Source organism: Neopelma chrysocephalum, unplaced genomic scaffold (genome assembly GCF_003984885.1).
Source record: "Neopelma chrysocephalum unplaced genomic scaffold, ASM398488v2 Primary Assembly neopelma1_25, whole genome shotgun sequence".
Lineage (NCBI taxonomy): Eukaryota > Metazoa > Chordata > Aves > Passeriformes > Pipridae > Neopelma > Neopelma chrysocephalum.
Window position 1 is genome coordinate 47,871,887 of NW_020897694.1, and position 21,317 is coordinate 47,893,203.

Consider the following 21,317-nt stretch of genomic DNA (forward strand, 5'->3'; position numbering starts at 1 on the left):
ATATATTTTCTTAATATCTTTTTTTGTTTGTGTCTGAAATAGTTTGAAGTGACTCTGGAAAGTTTACACAAGTAGTAAATACAGAGCTGCTACCTGTGCCTTAGGTAGTCTGAGAGGACTCACCTCAGAAACTTGCTTAACATTTTAGAAAACCAAATTTAAATGTATGTACTCTTTATAAAACAGCTGGTAGACTCTAATTGTTGTCTTTTACTTTATGAATAGGTCACTACCATTATTTTTCCCTTCCAAAAAATAAAGGGTGAAAAATTCAAGCACAGATGACAAAGGCTTTATTGTCGAGTTATTTTTCTTTCATATATGGGGTATGATTAAATGTGTGCTGTCAAAAAGAGGCCTCCTTATAGCCTGATGCTATTGATTAGTATTTGAAACCTGCCAGCAGCATTATTACTTCATGCATAAGAAAATATAATAGAAAATTATTAAGTTGATATTTTAGTTCCTCTAGTGAGAACGTTTCAGATATTCATCTCATATCGTTGCACAAATTGCTTGGCTCAAGTAGATACCACAAAATCATGTTTTAATGATTTTTTTCCTTTTTCCATCTTTTTTTTTTTTTCACAGTCACATGACACAATCAACCACATTTGAAGACCCTCGAATAGAGAGCTGCCAAATAACCCCTCCAACCCCTCGGAAAGTGGAAATGAGGAGGGATCCTGTGCTAGGATTTGGGTTTGTGGCTGGTAGTGAAAAGCCAGTTGTTGTACGCTCAGTAACACCAGGTATGTTTTCCCCACCTGACCCTGGAAGAAAACTCAGTCTACTGAGATGAGATGCAGTAACAAATTTGAGTACAAATATTCAGGCAGACAAAGTAATCACAAATACTGGGTAGGATTTTAAGCCTTGTATTATCCACTGGTTTCCTTCCTCACACTCATTATTGAACGTTATGTAAATGTGTTTACAAAAAGCCAGTTTGGAGTTATTGCTCTGAGCCATTACTATTGTTTGCCTGAAAAAAGTTATCCCATTTCATTCAAGGAAAGAAGGTCTTCTCACTCTTATCTTTATATTGGCTTGCTATCACCTTCATTGACATTGAATCAGTGTTTTCAAGAGGTATGTTGAGTAGTAAGATTAAAACTTAAATATTTTTCATTCTTTTCATCATCAGCTTACCAAGGAGAACTAAGTTTCTAAAAGCAATATTTTTTTTGTACAAGAGGATGTTATTGCTGGCTCTTTTTATTTGTTTGTTTGTTTGTTGGTTGGTTTTATTTGGTTGTTGGTTTTGGGGGTGTTTGTTTTGGGTTTGGTTTGTTTGGGTTTTTTTGGTTTTGTTTTTTTGTTTGTTTTTGGTTGGTTGGTTTTGGTTTTTTGTTTGTTTTTGTTTTGTTGTTGTTGTTGTTTTATTTATTTATTTTTGTTTGGTTTTTTGTGGGGTTTTTTTTGTTTGGTTGGTTTTGGTTTTTTTGGTGTTTTCTTTGTTTGGTTTTTTTTTTAGTGAATATATCTGTATAGCTATGTGGTTAAAAGCCAGGTCAAAATAAATCAAAAAAGTTATGAGGGATCAGGCCTGGGACTGATCAGTCTCCCAAATAGCAGTCTCCCAAAAAGCTCTCAATGCTTAAAAGTTCAGTTGTTATATAAAAATGCTATGAAGCCAAGGGCAGGGATTTGATTTTGCTCTTGTTCAATATATTCTCCAGAACCCCCATAGAGAGCAGAGGAGAGGCAAAATTGATCTGTCAAGTTCTGATGTCATTTACCCCCGTGTGTGCATTGATTACATATATATTGCTTTCACATGAAGTGAGCAGTGTAACTAATATTTGAACTAGATCCATACAGTTTATTTCTCTCAACTTGGCATTATTAATGTAGTTTTATGTTAAAGTTGGAGAATGTGTTTATTATATTCTGTTTCAAGTGAATAGGAGGAAGTATGACCTCAGGACAACATTCTCCTATATGGATTTGTATCCATTTATGCTGGATATATAAGTAGAGTAAAGTTTTCAAAGCAAAGGAACAGGGACAGCATTAGCTCAATTGGTTTTGATACAGAAATATTTTATTTTAAGACTTTATCTTCCTATTGGTAATATTATTCTGGGGTTTATTTATCATCATTGCAGAGTTTAAACGCAGAGACTAGAGAGGATATATCTTTTCATTAGGAATTGTGATGTCACACCACCTTCTGGGCATGTAATTATGCTGAGAAGTTTAATGTGCGTTTTATAAAGCATAAACTCAATGTGCATTTCAGCAATGTCGGAATCCAAAACACATAGACATAGACATGACTGATTGTCTATTCAGACAAATGCAAAATATCCATGTCTAACTGAAAGTGGCAATGCTTTTGGATGAACCTGTGTTCATCAAGTGGTAGGAATCCAGAGGAAAAGAGACTCAGAGGTTGGAGGTATAAAAACTTACTGTCTTCAATTGAAGAAAGCAGGTTTGTTTTGCCCAGAACAGAAAATTCAGAGGAGACACCTGTGAATGACATTCAAATACGTAAGTGATGTTTCGTAGGAAAGAGGAATAAGACATTCTCTAGTGTTAGTTTGCCTGGGACAGGAAACAGTGTGTTGCAACGTGGAAGGTCTGGCTTAGACACCATGGAAAAAGATTTCCTGATCTTAACAGTAGATAAACGTGGTCATTTGTTTGCAGGAAAAGTAATCCTTCTCAGGGTGGTCTTACAAAATATCAGGCAAACACTGATCAGGCATGGGTAAAGTATGGTTGATCATACCTTAAAGGGTACGTTAGTCCACCCCTTATGGATTCTTTTGGCCCTCCCAAAAATCAAGCCCTTATTTTACATGGTTATATATGGGTTTGGAACTTGAGGAACTTCAGTAGAAGCTGCTAAGTCACTAGCTTTCAAGATTGTCCTGGTGAGGAAGTACTGGTAATGTCAGAAATAATGTTGATGTTAAACATGTCATTAGTTGAAGGAAAAAACCACCTGTAGTATGAGAACAACAGAGTGTGTCTATGCATTTACAATGGTCTGCTAACCTGTGCTTTTTTTTTCGTTCCTCTCTAGGCGGGCCCTCTGAAGGAAAGCTTATACCAGGGGATCAGATCATAATGATTAATGATGAGCCAGTCAGCACTGCTCCAAGGGAGAGAGTCATCGACCTTGTCAGGTAGTTGATGTCCTGTCACTTAAGCTATGAGCCCAGTGGCTTATTGCCTGTGCAGTCATTCAGTAGTACAGCAAGTCTTACCTTATCACGGCTGAGAAAAGAGAAAATAATGTTGCTTTAGTCATAACAAAGAATGGTGAATTATTTTATTATTGAAATGAAGTGTCCTCTTAAAATGTCATCTGGGTATCTGAAAAAGGTATAATAAAATCCTGCAACAGCTTCAGAGTACTTGGGTATCAAAAGAGGAATAGTTTTCTCCTGGTATTTGTTTTTGGTATGGGTTGTTGAAAAGATAATTCCTCGAGCAAGGAAGTGCCAGTCACTGTTGTATTATTGTTCATTTTTTACATGAGTAAAGTCGGGTTTGTCTAATATGAAGAGGAAAGAAAATTTGGTGGGCTGATTTTTGAGAGTGAATGAGTGCATGTGAATATGTAGAGAAGCTCAAGGAGTGTTTGAGTGGATTGCAGGTAGGTGAGTTTGTGTGAAAAAAGCAGGCAGGGTTGTGTAGATAGAACACAGAAAATTAGACAAAAAAAGTGATGGTGGATAGTCCAGGAAAGGAGAAATGTCAATATTTGTAATGGGATGTAGAAGGAAAGAAAGGACAGTGACTGTCAAATGCTAAGGATGTAGAAAAAGATGTGTTGCAGTTCACATAATAAACTTCGCATTTGGAGTAACAAGAAATGTTACTGCACTGAAAAGCAAAATGGCAAGTAATTAAAAAATTAAACATAAAAAATAATAATTTAAATTCCAATAGCCTGGTTGCTGTACTCTAGTTTTGTTTCTGTATTCCCTTTGTCATTGGTGGGTCTAGTTGATTCCTGAGAGATACTCAGACTTTAACAATGCAAGTACCTGTTCTTAAAACCAGTACCTGTGAGGTGTTTTCAGTGTTACTCATGCAATTTTGAAAAGTCTTACTTGCTTTACAGAAATTTGGGCAGGAGGTGCCATGATAGTTGTACTCCTCCTGTAGATGACAATTTGAACAAACAAGTGCTCATTTGCTGGGGATTCAGCTGTGAACAAAACTTCCAAAGAAGATACAGAAATGGTATTAAAATGCCAGCAATGCTGACGCCTTCATATGTGTTAGTGGGATTACACAAAATATATTTTCAGATTTTTTTCAAAAATTACTAACCTGCCAGTCAACTAACAAACACAGTTTGCCAAGAGCTTCTTTTCTTGTGATAAGTAGACCCCATGAACTGCAGGAGCTATCCTGTTCCTAATTAATGTCTGTCCTGTGCTCTGTGTTGATCACCAGCATAAGCCTCAAAAATGGGTCTTATACTCATTTTTTATGTCTTTGTTTCTTCATAAAGTGATCATATTACCTTCTTCATTTTTTCCCTGATTCTTTGATATTTAGGGGGAGTTAGGATCTCTATCTCAATTCTCTGCTATCAGCAATATGTAGTAATAACAGCAAGGAAATAGACTGATTAGACCTGAGACAAACTGAATTTATTGTGTGTCTGATTCTCTGTCTGCCTTCAAATGAGAAACTCGGTAGAATGTCACCCTTCCCAATTACATTGACTACATAGGTAGTGTCAAATTGAGTGTTGTTGCATTCCAGGGAAAGCTTTCAGTGATGCTTTCCTTACACTGTAATTCTACCTCTGCTTTTAAAATCTGTCTGCTGTTGGGATTTTGACAGAGACTCATTCTTTGATGAGACTCAGAGTGAACTGTATTGGGGTTGTATGTTACAGTATTTGAAATGAAGAGCTTTCTTTTCATGCCAGTGGGGACATCTGGAATGATTAGACACTGTCAGTGTACAGTCCTGACACCATAGCAGAAGCAGTTCTTTACATCAATGAAATAATGACTCTCTTCTGTATAATTGAAGGTTTTCATATGGGTTAGATACATCTGCAACTTTTAAATGCATCTACATTTTTGAATGTGCATAGAAGAAGTTTTGAAATCTTATTTTCCTGCTGGCAGTAGCATGTCAGTAGTCAACAATGAGTGTGCTTTAAATTCATAGAGGAAGTGAGAGGAGATTTCTGGACGTCATCCAGTCTAACCTCTTGCTCCAGGCAAGGTAGTGTCAAAGTTAAATGTGGCTGCTCAGCACTTGTCAAATCAAGTTTTTAATATCTCCAAATATGGAGATCTCACAACTACACTGGGCAGATGTTTCTGTTCTTGACCAGTGGCCTTTCAAGAGGACATAAGCCAACTTCCTCAGTAGCCTTAGATGCATCCCATCTAGGCCCATGGACTTGTGAGGGTCCCTCTTACCTAAGCAATTCCTAATTTTGTCTTTGTCTACCTTTGTTCCCTAAAGTCTGTCACTGGTCTTGAGGACCACGGTGGCAGACCTTGCCACTGAAGACCAAAGCATTGAGCACCTCAGGTTTTTCAGTGTCCTTCATCAGGTTGCCCACTCCCGTTTAGCTGTGAGTTCGTATTTTTCATGGCTTTCACTGCTGTTGTAGTTGTAGAGACCCTTCTTGTTACCCTTCACATCCTGGATCACTTTCAGTGCCAGCTGAGCTTTTTAAACCCCATCCCTGCCTGGCCAGAGTAGGGCTTCTGTGTTTGTCCTGGGTAACCTCTCTTCATGTCCATCTCTGGGTTGCTTCCATTTTGCACTGGTCTCCATCAGGCTTTCCCTGTGGAGACAGACTGGTGTCCTGCTGTGCCTGCCTACTTTCCTGAAGATCGAAGCAGACCACTCTGGCAGTTGGAGGAGGTACTCTGTGATCATCACCCAGCTCTGCTGGGCTCTGGGCCTTTCAGAGCTGCTTCCAACAGGACCCTGCTTACTGGTGCCCTGGACAAGCCGAAGTCTGACTTTAGATCGGCCTCCTCTTCCTCTTTTCCTTCAGGATCTTACACTGTACCATCTTGTGGTCACTGCAGCACATGAAAAATTGATCCTCCAACACTGTAGTTTTTCTGTGCTTACGTGGTCTCTTGCTGAGAATATTTTATATTCATGCTGTGAAATTCCATGGCTATTTTTATGCAGCTCTCCCTCAAAGATTTTTGTAAAGTACAGAAACAATTTGTCTTAATATAATTGCAGAGAGTGTGGAAAAAATTAGTCTGCTTTCAAAATACTGGCCTAAAGATCATAGTGTGTCAAACAGAAAAAAACCCAAATTGCATGAGAAAAAAAAAAGACAGGTTTCACAACCAGGTGAGTGTCATACTTTAACAGGCTTAGGAAAACACAAAACTTCTGAGCAAAAGTATGCACAAAGGTTAGATGTTATGTCAAGCCTGAATGTTAGAGTTTTTAGTGTAATGCAATGTTTAGTGGTTTTCCACAAAACTTATGTCAAGCTTATGAAAAGAGTTATGCAATTGAAGGAAAAGAAAACAGTAAAGATAATTTTTGCTCCAATCTATCTTAAATAAAAAAAAAAAGAAAATTCAAAATATTCACCAAAAAGGCTATCTGAAAAACATGAATTAAATCTTTTTTTCGCTAGGGTAAAGCATATCCTAATCAATAAATTTGCTTTGTTTCTAAATTTCCTACAAAATAAGTCAGAGTAATTCCTGTCAGATCATTTGTTTTTCTTCAGCCCTTTTCCTATCAGTGCCAAACTAATGGTCTACTCTTTACTTCTACAGGATTAGAAATAGGTAGACTTGTCTTTTAAACAAGTCCATTTTGTGTAATGATTTTTCTACAGGAAAATGCAAGAAATTAAACAGAGTGCATAATACAGAAATGTTCCTGTTTTATTGCGTTTTAATATTTTAATTATGTGTGTGCTTTCTAAACATTAATTACTGAAAATAATCTTCCTTAAGTAAAAAGCTGTGTTAAAGCCACTTCTGCTTACTCCAGGGGGTATTGAACAGGAACCTGGTGAAAGATTTTGGTTTGTTTTTTAAAAATTGAGGGATACTGTTGTATCCTAGGAGGTCTCAGGTCTGGAGATTACTGGGGATATTCGTGATAAATATCCCCTGTAGGTCATTCTAATCCATTGAATTATTTTGGCTCTGCTTTGCTGGCAACACTTAATTAGTGTTCAAGTCATTCTTTGAAAGCCAGGGTTGCAGAAATATGAATACAGTATGGTTTGCAGACATTTGGACTCATTATTTCTGGGTGATGTTCAATGGCTTTTGCACAGTATTATATTCTCCTGATTTTTTTTAGAGCACAAACTCAAAAGTCATGTTTATGGTTTCACTTACAAAGAGAGGTCAAGCTTTATGATTGTCACTTATCTCTGTGGTCGATATGTGTTTCATTCAAGACAGAAAGTTACAGAAATTCAAAAAGGGGGAAAACAAACTCAGTTTTCTCAATGTAAGGCCAAACTCCAGACAAGGACCAAGCAAACAGAATACTTAAGAAAGAAGATGTATTTGCAGTGCGGTCAGTTCAAAATTGTATCAGGAGCTACTTATCTTGGTCTTATTTTACTGCTGAAACAGGTACTGTGAATTAAAGCTTTTCACACATACTTAACAATAAGTACTTTGAGATAACATTAAAGTCATTGCACAATGGAGCAATTTTTTCCTTATTTGAAAGTGAGTGAGAATGTAAAACTAATGTGTTAGAAGGTGTATTAATGTATGGTATCAATTAATTAGTTCTCAGAGGTGCATGTATTTCATTACCATTGGTTAATGTTACAGTTGTATCTTTTTAAGGATCAGTTTAACCAACCTATTTTTAAAAAACATTTAAAGAAGTATATCTAACAAATATTTTGCCTTATTAGATGTTTATAGGCAATTTCTATAACATGAGTGGCTTATTTATCTTAGCTTGTACAGAGTATGCATTAGTCTACAAGATCCCAATACATGTAAAGTGTCATTTTATTTAGTAAGGTATTTTACTGAAATTTTAAGTATTGCTTACTCCATAAAACAAACAGTGAGTAGGGTACAGTAGTGGTGTTTTGTTCACACTTCAATTAAAATGGTTATCGAGACAACTTGTAAGGAGAAATGAACATCTGAAGAGGATGATCCATCTGAGATACTTGTTTTGGAAAAAACTACCTAGTTGCAGAAAGCTTTATTTTTGTATTGGCTCCAAAAAGAGAACAGGAAAGTATTTTAGAGTAGAAACCTTACTTCTAGGTTACTAAATTAGGCTAGATTAGTCCATTTCTTGAAACTGTAAGAGGAGTAAATTACTATTGGACGTCCTCTGGAATTCCACTAAAAGGCTTTATTTGCAAAGTGAGAACTGAAAAAGGTGAAATTCATTAAAGGCTTTTCTTTCTTGTTGGCTCTATTTTCCATTTAAGAGAAATGACTCAAAAACCTTTCTGAAATAACTCTTGCTTTGGCAAGTTAATGTCACAGCAAGTTTTCATCAAGAGGATCTAGAGGATTCTTTCAATTCTGCAGTAGAATTTATGTTTTAATTTTGCATTACTGTAAGGCTGGAGAGAAGGAACGGCATGTTGCTATTTAAGAGCTAACATGAATTTAATCAATACTGACCCTCCTCACCATTGTCATGAAATGGATGAGTATTCTATTGCTGCCGTTTGACTCTGTGTATGTTAGGGAACCAGTTTTCCTAGTCTGTATCCTCACATTTAAACACAAGTGTAAAAGGGAGCTCCATGACAGTGCCTGTCATCATCGTTGTCTCACAGCAGCTGAAAATACCACTTTTCAAATGTAAGTTTTGGCTCTAGGCTTAGACTCCTTCATATACTGAATCGAGTAATTTTGGTGGACTTAGTATTAAAGATATTCTTTCTTCATCAACATCAGAGAGAAAAAAATCAAGCATATTAAGCTATTAGCTATGATAATGCTTAGCAACCAAGAATCATGAAAACTGCTTTTTCTGAAAAACCAGTCATGCAGACCTTTCAATCTGAAGGCACTCCATTATACTCCCAGTTCAATATATAAATCTAGAGGCTATATCCACTTTGTTTCAGACCCGAATTGATGAATTGCTACTGTTTGGGATTTTAAACACATAATAGTGAATACAGGGACAAAACGCTGGACCAAATGGTCTGTAGGAATTTTACAAGTGATATCAATGGAGATAAGCTTTCTGCCAGGGCGTTTAATTAGCTACTTCTGATCAGCAAGCCCATCCGTGGAGCTCGGAGTCAGGATATGAGAACTCAGTTCCTGTCTGTCATGAGGGGTGTTGCTAGATATATATCTTCTACCTTTTGAGGTGTTTCTGCAACATAATATCAGAGATAATTGGATCACATTTAAAATTAGCTCTGAATCTGTGAAAGTGCAGATTTAGTATTGTCTCCTTTACCTTTTTTTCTTGGCTGTTGTGATAAGGTGCTTCTTGTTCTTGAGCTAATATATTGAGAACTAATTCATATCTCTCCAGATTTAAATTATTAATCTGCAACATGATTTCAGAAGTGCCTGCCCACTTTTTCAAAGGCCTGTGAGAGTTAAGCTGAGTTGAAAGCTATATAGAGATATTACTTGTTATTGTTAAAATCACTACCAACTATGGACATTGTTCTCTTTTAAATCCATTGTATCTGTGAAAGCATACAGTCTCATATCTTTGCTTATTCTTAGCAGAAAGTTGACTGATGTGGTTTAGAAAGGTTTGGCCTCAATAAGTCAGATGTTTGCAATGCTGAGAACTTAATTTAACATGTAAACTTAAGTTTCTTTTTATGTTAACCATGGTGAATGGCTCCCAGAGTTGGGAAATCTAGAGCCTTTTTGAAATTTCAATGCTTGGTGTTGTCATCTGGTCATCATCTCACTCTGTTGTCCTCTAGAAAAAGGAGTCAGCAGTGATGAATTTCAGGTCAGCTGTTCCCTAACAAGTTGCTTTATCGTAACTGAATGCAAGGGTATAAATGGAGATGTGGAACAGCTGTGCCCAAAACACAAGTAACTGTATTGAATGCCTTCTTCAGATGTGAACCAGCAAATATTGCTCTCATTAGCTTGTTCTGACAAGCAGGCTTATTGCTTCTCATCCAACTAAACAAAACCATTGACTTGTCTGAATGGAAGATTTACTTTAAAGCCTGATGCACTGATGTGAATGTTTCAGAGTAGTTGTTTCCATGTAAAGTTATACAAATGAACACCCAACTCTGAGTTTATTATGAATTAACCCTTCCACATGATGAATTTCCGCTATATTGCGTGCTCAGTAATAGATGTTTATCCTTCTTTGTGCCTTTTATGCAAGCCCCATACATCAAAGGATTACTTGCTGTTGGAATATGTAGCAGGAGGTACCTAAAATCTCATATCTTGTGTTTGGGGTGGGGAGGGTTAGAGAGGATGTGTCAAACTACCGAAATCTCATGGTTTCTCTTTCCCAACTGCATTATATGTCTCTTTTGGAATGACATTTCCAAATCATAAAAGATGATGTTGGGCAAGCCAGCCCTTTACATTGTGTTGTTTGTACTTGAATGTTCTATGGGTGCCTGGAAGACGTTACAACAGGACAATTACATTTATACAAGTACATGCACTATGAAATTTAATCAGCAGAAAGCAGAAACCAGGAAGAAAGATAAGACAGACACAGCTTCAGGAGCTTGGTTGGGAAGCACCAGTCTGCGTGCAACAGTTTCTGGGACAGGAGAAACAGTATAGGCTGACAGGAGAGGATTGTGCCATGCATTTGGGGCTGCCACCATGGAGTGACTGTGAAGTATGAAGATGACAGAGATGCCTTCACCACTGCATGTACAGGACTCAGAATGCAACTCTGTCCTTCCAGAAACATGTGTCTGCCCTCACTGGGAAGTTTACAACTCCCTTATCCAGCCAGTCAGTTGCTAACTGATTCAGCACATACACATCAACTAATGAAGCTACTGTAATGGAAAAACATAGCCATTTTTGAAAGACATGATAGTTACGTGCCTGTGATGCTTTGGGAAGGCTTTCACAATGTGTCTTTCACAGTGGTGGCATCAGCATTTCGTTTTATCCTGAGTCAGTGCTGGACATCTGAATCATAGCAATGAATTGGGTTTTATCTGCTGCCTAAATAGCTTCAGGATAAAAGAGAAGTAGTTCTTTAAAAGACTGAAAGTTAGATCACAGTGTCAATAAAATGGCTTGTGGTTGCTATGAATTATACCAAAATGCTGTATTTTGATAGAAGGATAGTAATGGTGATGTCTAGAGCTGAGAGGCAAACATGATATTTTTATGGTTTTGTAAGTTGACCCTTGGAGGTCTCTGTCAGCTACTGGTACCTTGTACAAGGGAAAGGCAGAAAGATTTTAATCACCTGTTTTTAAGGAATGCTGTTTTGGGGGTGGCAGTTTTATATGCATCAGTGCTCATAGGAGGTAAAACATAATTTAAACTGTTGAGAGAGAAGAGTGAAAGGACCGTGACCTATTTATAATGTCTTGTATAGTTCCATTAATTTGAAATACTGGTAATCTTTAGTTGTTAGGTTTTTTTCTCCTGTCAAGGTGGAAGCAGCATTCCCTGGGGTGGGAAGGAGGTAAGGAGAGTGAGTGAGAAATTAGTAAAATCCTACTCAGAGCAAAGTGTCACCCAGATACCTTAGTAGTTCATGGTCCATTGCTGTAATAGTGTAATTTTAATGAATTGTGCAATGGAAAGCTGACTCAGGAGCTCCTGAAGATGACAAGATCTTTCTTCGGCTCTGTGGCATGCTGATGCTGTGTTTTTATGGTTTCCTGATTCTCAGAGTTAGTTTTTAGTATTATAATTCCATTTACTTCTCAGATGATATTTAGTTTATAAAGCAAAATAAAATGAAGAACGGTGCCTTCTGAAGCTGTGTGTGTCCACAAGGTGGCTGACCCTATTAACATTGGAGTCCGGATGCAATGGATTATCTCTACACTTCGATTTCATATTCCTTTTCTGATAGCAGTGTTGTGCCTTTCAGTCAGCCTAAGACGTGTAGGAGTGACAGTGCTTGAAACCTGTAACCTGTAGTTTGTCCAAGGAGCTGGAAAATCACAAAAAATGGTAGAAATGAAAAAGTACCTAACTGGAATACTTAACATGCAAACTAGATTTGAAAGGGGAAAGAGACAAAACCATGCTTGCCAGTAATAAGCAATGGGATGGCACGCCAAAACTTGAGGAACTGAGCACTGGAGAGATCCCTCAATTTGCTCTATGAGTTGTTGGCTACAATGAAGCACACTTAAAATGTTTCTATACCAATAAAGCGCACCATGAGGAACAAGCAAGAAGAGCTCGAAACTTTGGCCCAGTGTTCTGCCGATCTGTTTGCCTCCTCCCTTCCTTGGTAACGAGGATGGATTTAAGGAACACGGACACCAACACTAAAGTTGTGAAAAACTTTAAAGAATAAGTATATAAGTTTACTATAGTGTAAAATAATAAAGAATTACAAAATAAGCAGTGGCTTATGAAAGGATACACTTAGCAATGCATCTAATCATTATTACAAAGAAAGTCTGATAGTGATTAAGAGAGAGATTCATCGCCAGTTATCTTGAATACATTACCATAATCCTCATCCAGAGTGCACTTCAGCTGGACAGGCCCCTGATCACAGGGAAGGTCTGGAGAACCCCTTCCCAGTAACTCGGAAATCCTATGCAATGCGAGCACTTGAGGCCTCCATCTTTGCTGTGAGGCAAATTCAGGGAAGGTTTAGGTTGGATATTAGGAAAAGGCTTTTCACCCAAAGGGTAGTTGAGCACAGGAATAGATTTCCCAGGGAAGTAGTCTCAGCACCAAGCCTGTCTGAGTTCAAGAAGCATTTGGACAATGCCTTTGGGCACATGGTATGATTCTTGGGGTGTCCTGTTCAGGGCCAGGAGCTGGACTTGATGATCCTTGTGAGTCCCTTCCAACTCAAGATATTCTATGATTCTGTGAATACTAGTTCGATAAAACTCTCTCAAACCAAACTTTTTTTGATTGAGAGACTTAATTGTATTGTAAAAAAATTGGATCTGGCTCTCAGTGCAGTTGACTTTAAATTTTTCTAACTTTTTTTTGGTGTTGACAAGACCTGTTTTGTTTGTTGGGTTTTTTTGGACACTTTTTCAAAAATATTGAGAAATAAGATCAAAAGGCTTAAGACTGTGATTAGTGAGTCCTTTTTCTTTCCTGCTTCCCCCCAATAAGAATAATTTTTTGATTCACAGTCTCTCTTAGCAGTTGATAGTTTAATGTAATTAGAATAGAAATGTTGTAGAGACTTTTGTGTTGGTTGATGGACTAGAAAACTTAGAACACAGAATTAGATCATATTTTTAATTTAGCAGTAGTGCAGCCAATAAGGACTCCCAAAATTACCAAGAGATTAAGTATCTACATCTAACTTTATCTGATATGCCCAATCAGAAGGTTAGTTAAAAGGGAAGGAGAACAGTTTTACATATTCTGACTCATTAGTCCCCAAAGTGAGATTCTTCAGTTAAGTATTACCACTGATTGAGATGACTCTGGGTCACAGTGGATCGTCAAAGGAGGAAAACAGTTTCTCATTAAACAAAGAATCTGAGACAAAAACTAGTAGAAAATAAAAATGGCTAAAAATAAATTCACCTTTAAAAATACTGAGTTCTTCAAAAGGCAGCTAAATGTGATAGATTTCTCTGGGATTTATTAGTCAGTTTTTTCTTGATTTCTGATGTGACAATTGATCATCTGTAATTTATTACAGGCAGCACATGAAAAATAGTATAGCAGAAGCATTTTAGCTTCTGCTTTAGCTTTTTTTAGGCTTTTTCCCATGGACACCATTCTCTGATTTTTTGCTTGACTTGTAAGATCCAAGTCTTCACAGATCTCCTGAAAGCAGTAACAGGAATAAAGGAAAGACAAATCACATGTATTTCACAGCAGATGACTTCCAAATTATGTTGGTCTTAGTCTTACTTTGGCTTTGTTTGAGAAACCAAGAGAAGCTGGATCTAGGAAACCAAGAAGTAATAATGTCAAAATAGGGCCTACAAATACCAAAAGAGACTGCAGAGATAAACCCAGATTTCCCCAAAGGCATATTTCTTATATATCATGTGCTGAAAAGTTAATTGTTCTTTTAGCTCTTATTCCTCCTCACACAGACTAAAGCTTCGTATATTTTACTTACTGCACAAGGGAAAATCCCTGCAGTGCACTGTCTATATTGTTAAATAAAGTAATTCAGCTTTCTTGGAGGTTTAGTTAAAACCAAATTTGTTCAGCTTATGAATCAAACAAGACTCCAGGAGAGGCAAAGGTCTTGTCATCTTGTATCATACAACTTACCCATTTTACGATGATCACTTCAGCTTTTCAGCAGGTCTGTTACTCAGGAAGCACTACGTGAAAAAGGCAGTTCTTCTGGAGAAGCAAATTGGTTGCTATAGCAGTTTAAAATCCTTGAGGTCATCTGTATTTCATAAAACCATAGGAATCATGAGGTTTAGTCATTGCACTGAAATCTTTGTTCTATACATTGTCTTTTCTGCTCAATGTTATTTTCTATGTGTCATTACAGTGTGCCTGAGACTTAAAAGGAAAATATCATCTGCCTAAGAGTTTATCAGGAGTGACAGCAAAAACTCTTCATATTGGAAGACAGTAAAAAATTAAAACTATTCATTAATTAAGTTTGCAGTCCAGTTTCTTTTTAATTATTTATCTTGTATCATTCTTCTTACTGCTCAATTTTACCTGAAAATTATATTTTTTGACCAGAAATACCTTTTGTTCTGCATTTTATCTGAAATTCTATTTGTGTTCCAAGTCTTTAATTAAATATTAGAACTGTGTTAGTAAAGACACCACTTCCTTTATTCCTTAAAAAGTGTTGAAACAATTTCTTAGTGTTCCACACCAATTATGTTGCAATGTCCAGCAGACTTCTTGAGTTCATAATAATTCATATGAATTGCCATGGGTTTAAGGAAGGAACTATACCACATATTGACATATGGGAGGGAAAGAAAATTCAACACAAAATTTTGCAACCATGTTTTGTTAGAGAAAGAGGAGATTGCATAATTTATGCTCTGAGGTGCATAGACTGAGGATACAGTTTGCTAATGTAAGTCTTATGGCTATTTATTGGACAAATAACGTATCATAAGCATGCAGTATGTCTTCTACATTTGTATGCATGCATTTGCACATTTGTATGATGTGTAGAGAGAGAGAGGAATATGATTCATAAAGCTCTATTATAATAGATTTGGGATGTGTGCGTTACTTAGAAACGAGAACCTGAGGTTCTACATCTCATTTAACCCAAAATCTTATCATGAAATTATATGTAGTTTGTATAGTCAACCTGTTACAAGGAGAGTTGTTAGACAGTGCTAAAATATTTCTTTGAAACATTTCCTTTATCTCTACTTAAAAGTGATAAATAAAAGGTGCAAACTCTGTCATGTAATTGTGATTCTCTCCAGTAGTAGAAACTCATGTTTCATTTATGTTTTACTAGGAAAATACACATTAAAATAGGGAAAGATGTGGACATAGGGGATTTTTTGTAATTGTCATTTTATGAGTATTACCAGTTTTATGGGGGTTTTATAAGAATATTAGTGTTCACAGAGTATACAGGTTAGCTATGGAGATATATATATGCTGCATACCTTTTGCCAAAGATACCTAATACACTTAATTTAATCCCTTTGGAGATTTTCTCATCTGCAGGAGAGGTGTGTGTGTCATGAGGCTTTTGTAAGTCAGGCAGCAACATCAGGAACTACATGACTCATCACCTGTGAGGTGATGAGAAGTTCAGGAGGGCAGAGCTGGAGGTCAGCTGGTTCTTCAGGATGACAAAATAAGCATGTCAATATTTTATCAGTTTGTGTTGGAAGAGACCTTAGAGATCATCTAGTTCCAACCTCCCTGCAACTAGATCAGGTTGCTTAGAGCCCCTTCCAACTTGACCTTGAACACTCCCAGGGATGGGGCATCCACAGATTCTCTGGGCAACTTTTGCCAGTGCCTCACCACCCTCACTGTAAAGAATTTCTTCCTTATACTCTACACATACCTTGTTTTAGTTAAAACCATTACCTCTTGTCCTATTGCAGCAGGCCCTGCTAATAAGTTTCTTTTCATGTTTCTCATAGGCCTTCTTTAGGTACTGGAGGGTGCTATAAGGTCTCCCCAGAGCTTTCTCTTCTCTGGGCTGAACAGTCCCAACTCTCCCATTCTGTCATGATAGGAAAGGTGCTCCATCCCTCTGATCATTTTTTTGACCTTCCCATCTCTACCTGATGGCACCACTGTCATGTGGCAATAGCTGAACAAGTTCCAGAAGTTCAGAAATTTAGGGAAAGGAGGTTTGGAAGTCGTGTGCTAGCATTACAAGGCAGGTGCTATCTCCCAGTGCAGTGTGTTGAATATGGCCTCTGGTAGTAAAAATTTGCTTCAGAAGAAGCCTGGCCAAGGTGAAGCGCAGGGTGGATGTGCCTGTTGCTCAGAGCAAGTGGATTAAAGCTGGTATCATGAGCATTCCTGTCTAGATCCCCTTGGTTCACATAACTGAAGCTCAGCCTAAGGTGAAACTACCAGAGACTGTTAAGATGCAGCATTTCGTGTCTAAGCTTGCCATTGCATTAAATAATTCATAGATTTTGACCTTTCAGAACAGTGCATTGTAGCTAATAGAATGAATATAAAATGGATATAAAAAGGATAAGACTATCAAGTGGGAGTAGGGAGGCAATATAAATTTTATATATAACCATAGAAGGTCTGCAGCGCCGTCTGATCCTGAAAGTGTGCTGGCAATTGAACGTAGTTTGGGAAAAGCAGCAAAAATTAGCCACAAGTTTCTCCTTTTATGAGAGACATGAGAAGCTCAGCCTAGTTGGGTTACTGCAGGATAGATCCAGACAGGTGTAGCTGAACAAGGACAAATTGTGATAGCAAGTACTTCTTCAGCTTGGTAGAAAGGTACAGTCAACTCCTAAGAAACTACAGCTAATAAAACAGAGAGATGAGAGGGAGCAAGTGGTGGTCATTCTCCACCATTTTAAGTCTTTAAATTGTGATCTTGTATCTGTTTGGAAAGATGTGCTTAGCTCAAGCATAAGATAAGGCCTTCACGAAACATCTACCAACAATGCTCAGCAGAGAAGTTTGTGTTTTGATGAAGTCAGACGTAAGTTGTATGTTTGTCTTAGGATATGTGAGTCTATTGGAGTAGTAAGACTGCCCTATCTCATACCTGAATCCAGACTGTGAGCAGCTCAAAAAGCTGTGCTAACTCCCTGTGGGATAATCAGCCCTTTCTGGGAAGATGTGACTTTTCCAGGAAGGTGGCAAAGTGAGTACCCTCCTATTACAGCAGTAAATTTCTGCTCTTGGGCTCTTGCTCACAGTCACCCATGCCCATGTTTTGTCTACTTGCAGTTATTTTTACACGGTGTAATTCAAAACCCACAGCTGGATATCTTCTCCTGCCTTTCAGCCTCATCAGATATGATGCTATGAAGGACATGACTCCTTTTTTTTTTTTTTAACCTTTTTTCTTTTATGTGATTGATGTTTTGTTTGGGGTTTGGTTGGTTTGGGTTTTTTGATTTTTTTTTCTTGAGTTGTGTGTTATTTCACTGGAGCTAATGAGCTGATTTTTGAGTGGAAGTCAAATACAGGATGACAAGGAGTTACTTTTCTGGTACACAGTGCTGAACATATACAGTTTACAGTGGGTTTCCTTTAGCTTTTAGTACTATTTTTTTTTTTCTGCTCTGAAGTTCAGTTTTGGCAATTACAGCTTGAATGTCAGAAAAAGTAAGAAGAAGTAGTAATGTGGTTTGGTTGTACTGTGGTGAAGATTATGGCATAACTGCCTTAATCTGATAGGCTTTACTAATCTAGAACTTAGTTTTTAATTCAAGCAACAATTTACTTGCAATAGGGATTTATTACTCCTAATGGCCTTGGTTAGAAAGATGACATTTTACCGAAGAGCAGTGTGCAGTACCTTCTTTAAATAGCTACTTTACTTTACATTTTTAAAATGTATTCATATCTTACAATTCATATATATTCCACAGAAATCATAGCCTATTGAGTAAATAGTAAATTTAGGAAACTATTCCAATATATGCTTGTGTGTTTGATAGATGCTTTTGAACAGTTAAATTGTCTCTAGCAAAGAATATTTGGATTTTGAATTGCCTGCTGTCTTCATGGTACTCTGTTCATGACACATTACCAATATCTCCATAAGAGTTTTTCCTTCAGCTGCTGCTTTAAAATAATTATAGTGCTTTTGCATTTATGTCATTAACAATGAGGGGAAAAAATGCTCTTGTCAAGGCTGTTGATTTAGATATCTGATGCATGAGGCAGGATAACATAAATTTCCCAATAGGTGCTTATGGTGCACCACCAATGGACTATTTTGTTATTTCAAAGAAGGTAATACCATTATAAGCATGGACTTTTGTTACTAGCTTAATTTATAAAGACAGACATCAGTGACTCTTTGGTCAAAACCACATTTGTTATGATAGCTGTTTAACAATACTGTTATTATTGTAAATAGAGCAATAAATTGCAGCATTTTACAATTATTAAACATGATACAGTGGTAGTGCTGTTTCACCCTATTCTGCCAGTGCCAGCTCTTTTAAAAGTCCTGTGCATTAAACAGTCAAGTGCAAATAAAGCACAGCTTTGTAAATTAATTATTTTTTGCTTACTGGAGATAGATGGTGGATTTTTTTTTTTATTTTTATTTTTTAGGCACGAAGATTAATGCCTGTTTAATTTTTTGTTTAGGGACAGCTCTGAACAGGATGAATATTTTGTATGTTGAACCTATAAATAACATGTCCATAATGATAAATGCTAAAATACATACTACTTGCTTCTAGAAGTACTTACCTTTTGCTTTCTGGGAAGAAGTGCCCGCTTGTTTAAGGCTATGTTAAAGGAAAAATTTGATAAAGGTGTTTTAAAAGTGACAGGAACAGTGTTGTTTTTTCACTTGTGCTTAGTTTCTTGGTATATATGAAGAAATGTGCATCCTCCACCAAAATGAGTCTGACCCAAAGCTTACTGAAGATGGTAGTTGTCTTTTGATGGATTTCAGTGGGGTTTGGATCAGACTGTTTATTGATTACCCCATGGATCGCTTGTAGTAGCTCTACTTTATAGCCTGCTAATTTGTTTAAGTTATAGCTGTCAAAAGGCAGAATAACGTGGTTTAATAAAACATTTCCCTATTTGACCTAGGGTAATTCAAAGGGTGGTTTTGTGACATACCATTCCCAGTGACAACCCATGCCAACCTCTGCAAGTCCCTTTCCTATCATTCCCCCTAATTCTCTCCCTTCACTTTCCCATCCCTGTCCCTTCTCTGAAGCTGTCTGCCTACCAAGGCATGTGTTTTCTTGACTTGAAAATTAGATATTTCAAGGAGACCAGACCCATTTTTAAAGTTACACTATATATTGCAAAACAAAACCATAGAGGAGAGAGACACTGAAGGATTTTTTAGTGCATTACGTTTTATGACTGTAGAAATGACAACAAATGACAGTTGTAAATAAATCATAGACTCATATAATGGCCTGGGTTGGAAGGGACCTTAAAAATCATCTAGTTCCAACCACCCCCACTGTAGACAGGGACACCTTTCATTAGACGAGGTTGCTCAGAGCTCCATCCAACCTGATGGAGCTCCTGATGGAGCTCCATCCATCCCTTGAACACTTCCAGGGATGGGGCATCCACTTCTCTAGACAACCTGTGCTAGTGCCTCACTACCCTCACATAGTAGAGAATTTCTTCCTAATATCTAATCTAAACCTACTTTCTTTTGGTTTGAAGCCATTCCACCTTGTCCTGTCACTACACACTCCCGTAGAAAGTCTCTGTCCATCTTTTTTGTAGACTCCCTTCAGGTACTGGAAGGCTGCAATTAAGTCACCCCATAGCCTTCTCTTCTCTAGGCTGAATAATCCCAACTATCTCAGCCTTTCCTCATCAGAGAGATGCTCCATCCCTCTAATCATCTTGATGTCCCTCATCTGGACTTGCTCCAACAGATCAATGTCCTGCCTGTGCTGGAGACCCCAGAATAGGATGCAGCACTGCAGGTGGGGTCTCAAAAGAGCAGAGTAGAGGTTAGAATTACCTCCCTTGACCTGCTGGCCACAATGCTTTTGATGCAGCCCAGTACATAATTGACTTTCTGGGCTGCAAGCTTACACTGCCAACTCACGTGCAGCCTCTCATCCACCAGCACCTGCACGTCTTTCTTGGAAGGGCTGCTGTTGATCTGTTCATCCCCCAGCCTATAAATGAAAACATACAGAGATTTCAAATATTTGTGGTTGTTTTGTGCCTCAGTAAAATGATCTGTGTACTGACGTTCCAACCGTTTTTTCACTGCATCACCTTATGTCTGAACCAATTTCATATCAGCATCTCTGGGGCAGGGGCATGAGGTGCACCAGGAGGCTATCATGGCTTGCAGCAACAGCCTTCAACATCACTTGCTTGTTACAACTGAAAAAATCAGTGGATTTTTTTATGTAGGTACTGAACAATAGCAGGCAGTTTGAAGTCCTTTCCCTATATTTCTCTCATGAGTCTAAATTAAACTGTTTGGTGCTTTGCTATGAGTCATGGTATTCATGTGAATGAATGGAAGTCACAGCGTTGTTTAAGTGGAAGAGCCCGGTCTTGTTGACTACAGAAAGCATAAAATCATGAGCTCAGAAAGACCAAAAATGCAAGAACAGAAGATAGAGGTTTATCATAGCTGGCATCATGGCTTTTAAGTCATGGGAGGCTTTGATACGCCATTATTTAATGCATGAGTTTGACAACACTGAGATAAAGTTTCTGATATAAATCAGTTCATCTTCTTCTCCCTGAGGCTGTTTTACTGTGAAAAGAGGTAAGAGGGGGAGGAAAGGGTAACTGTGCCCAAGGAAGACTGCTTTTCCACAACTCCTCTGCTACTTCTATCTTCATCCTCTTCCTCACAAGTGTTAGATGCAGTTTACCATTTATCTGATGGATTGTAATAAGTACTTTTATCTGCATCATCACTACCATCTTTTCAGTAATAAAGGGAAATTTTTTGAAATTAAATTTCATCGCTTTTCATGTTCCTGTGTTTACTTTCCTTAGGTTACTTGGTTCTATTTTCCAGACTTCAGTATAGTGTTAGAGATAGAAATCCAAAGTAGGCTAAATCAGAAATGTATCTCTATTTCAAATTCTGACCTAATAAGATTAAAA

At 37.6% G+C, this 21,317-nt stretch overlaps 1 protein-coding gene across 6 annotated transcripts in view; it reads left to right on the forward strand.

The window, feature by feature from the left end:
- FRMPD4 (FERM and PDZ domain containing 4) overlaps positions 1 to 21,317 on the forward strand; it is a 300,974-nt gene that overhangs the window by 233,009 nt on the left and 46,648 nt on the right. For all 6 annotated transcript variants that reach the window (XM_027675171.1, XM_027675176.1, XM_027675173.1 and 3 more), the window contains 2 exons: positions 592 to 752; positions 3,038 to 3,140. In XM_027675171.1, the coding sequence (XP_027530972.1) occupies positions 592 to 752; positions 3,038 to 3,140 (264 nt within the window). The remainder of the gene's footprint in view (positions 1 to 591; positions 753 to 3,037; positions 3,141 to 21,317) is intronic.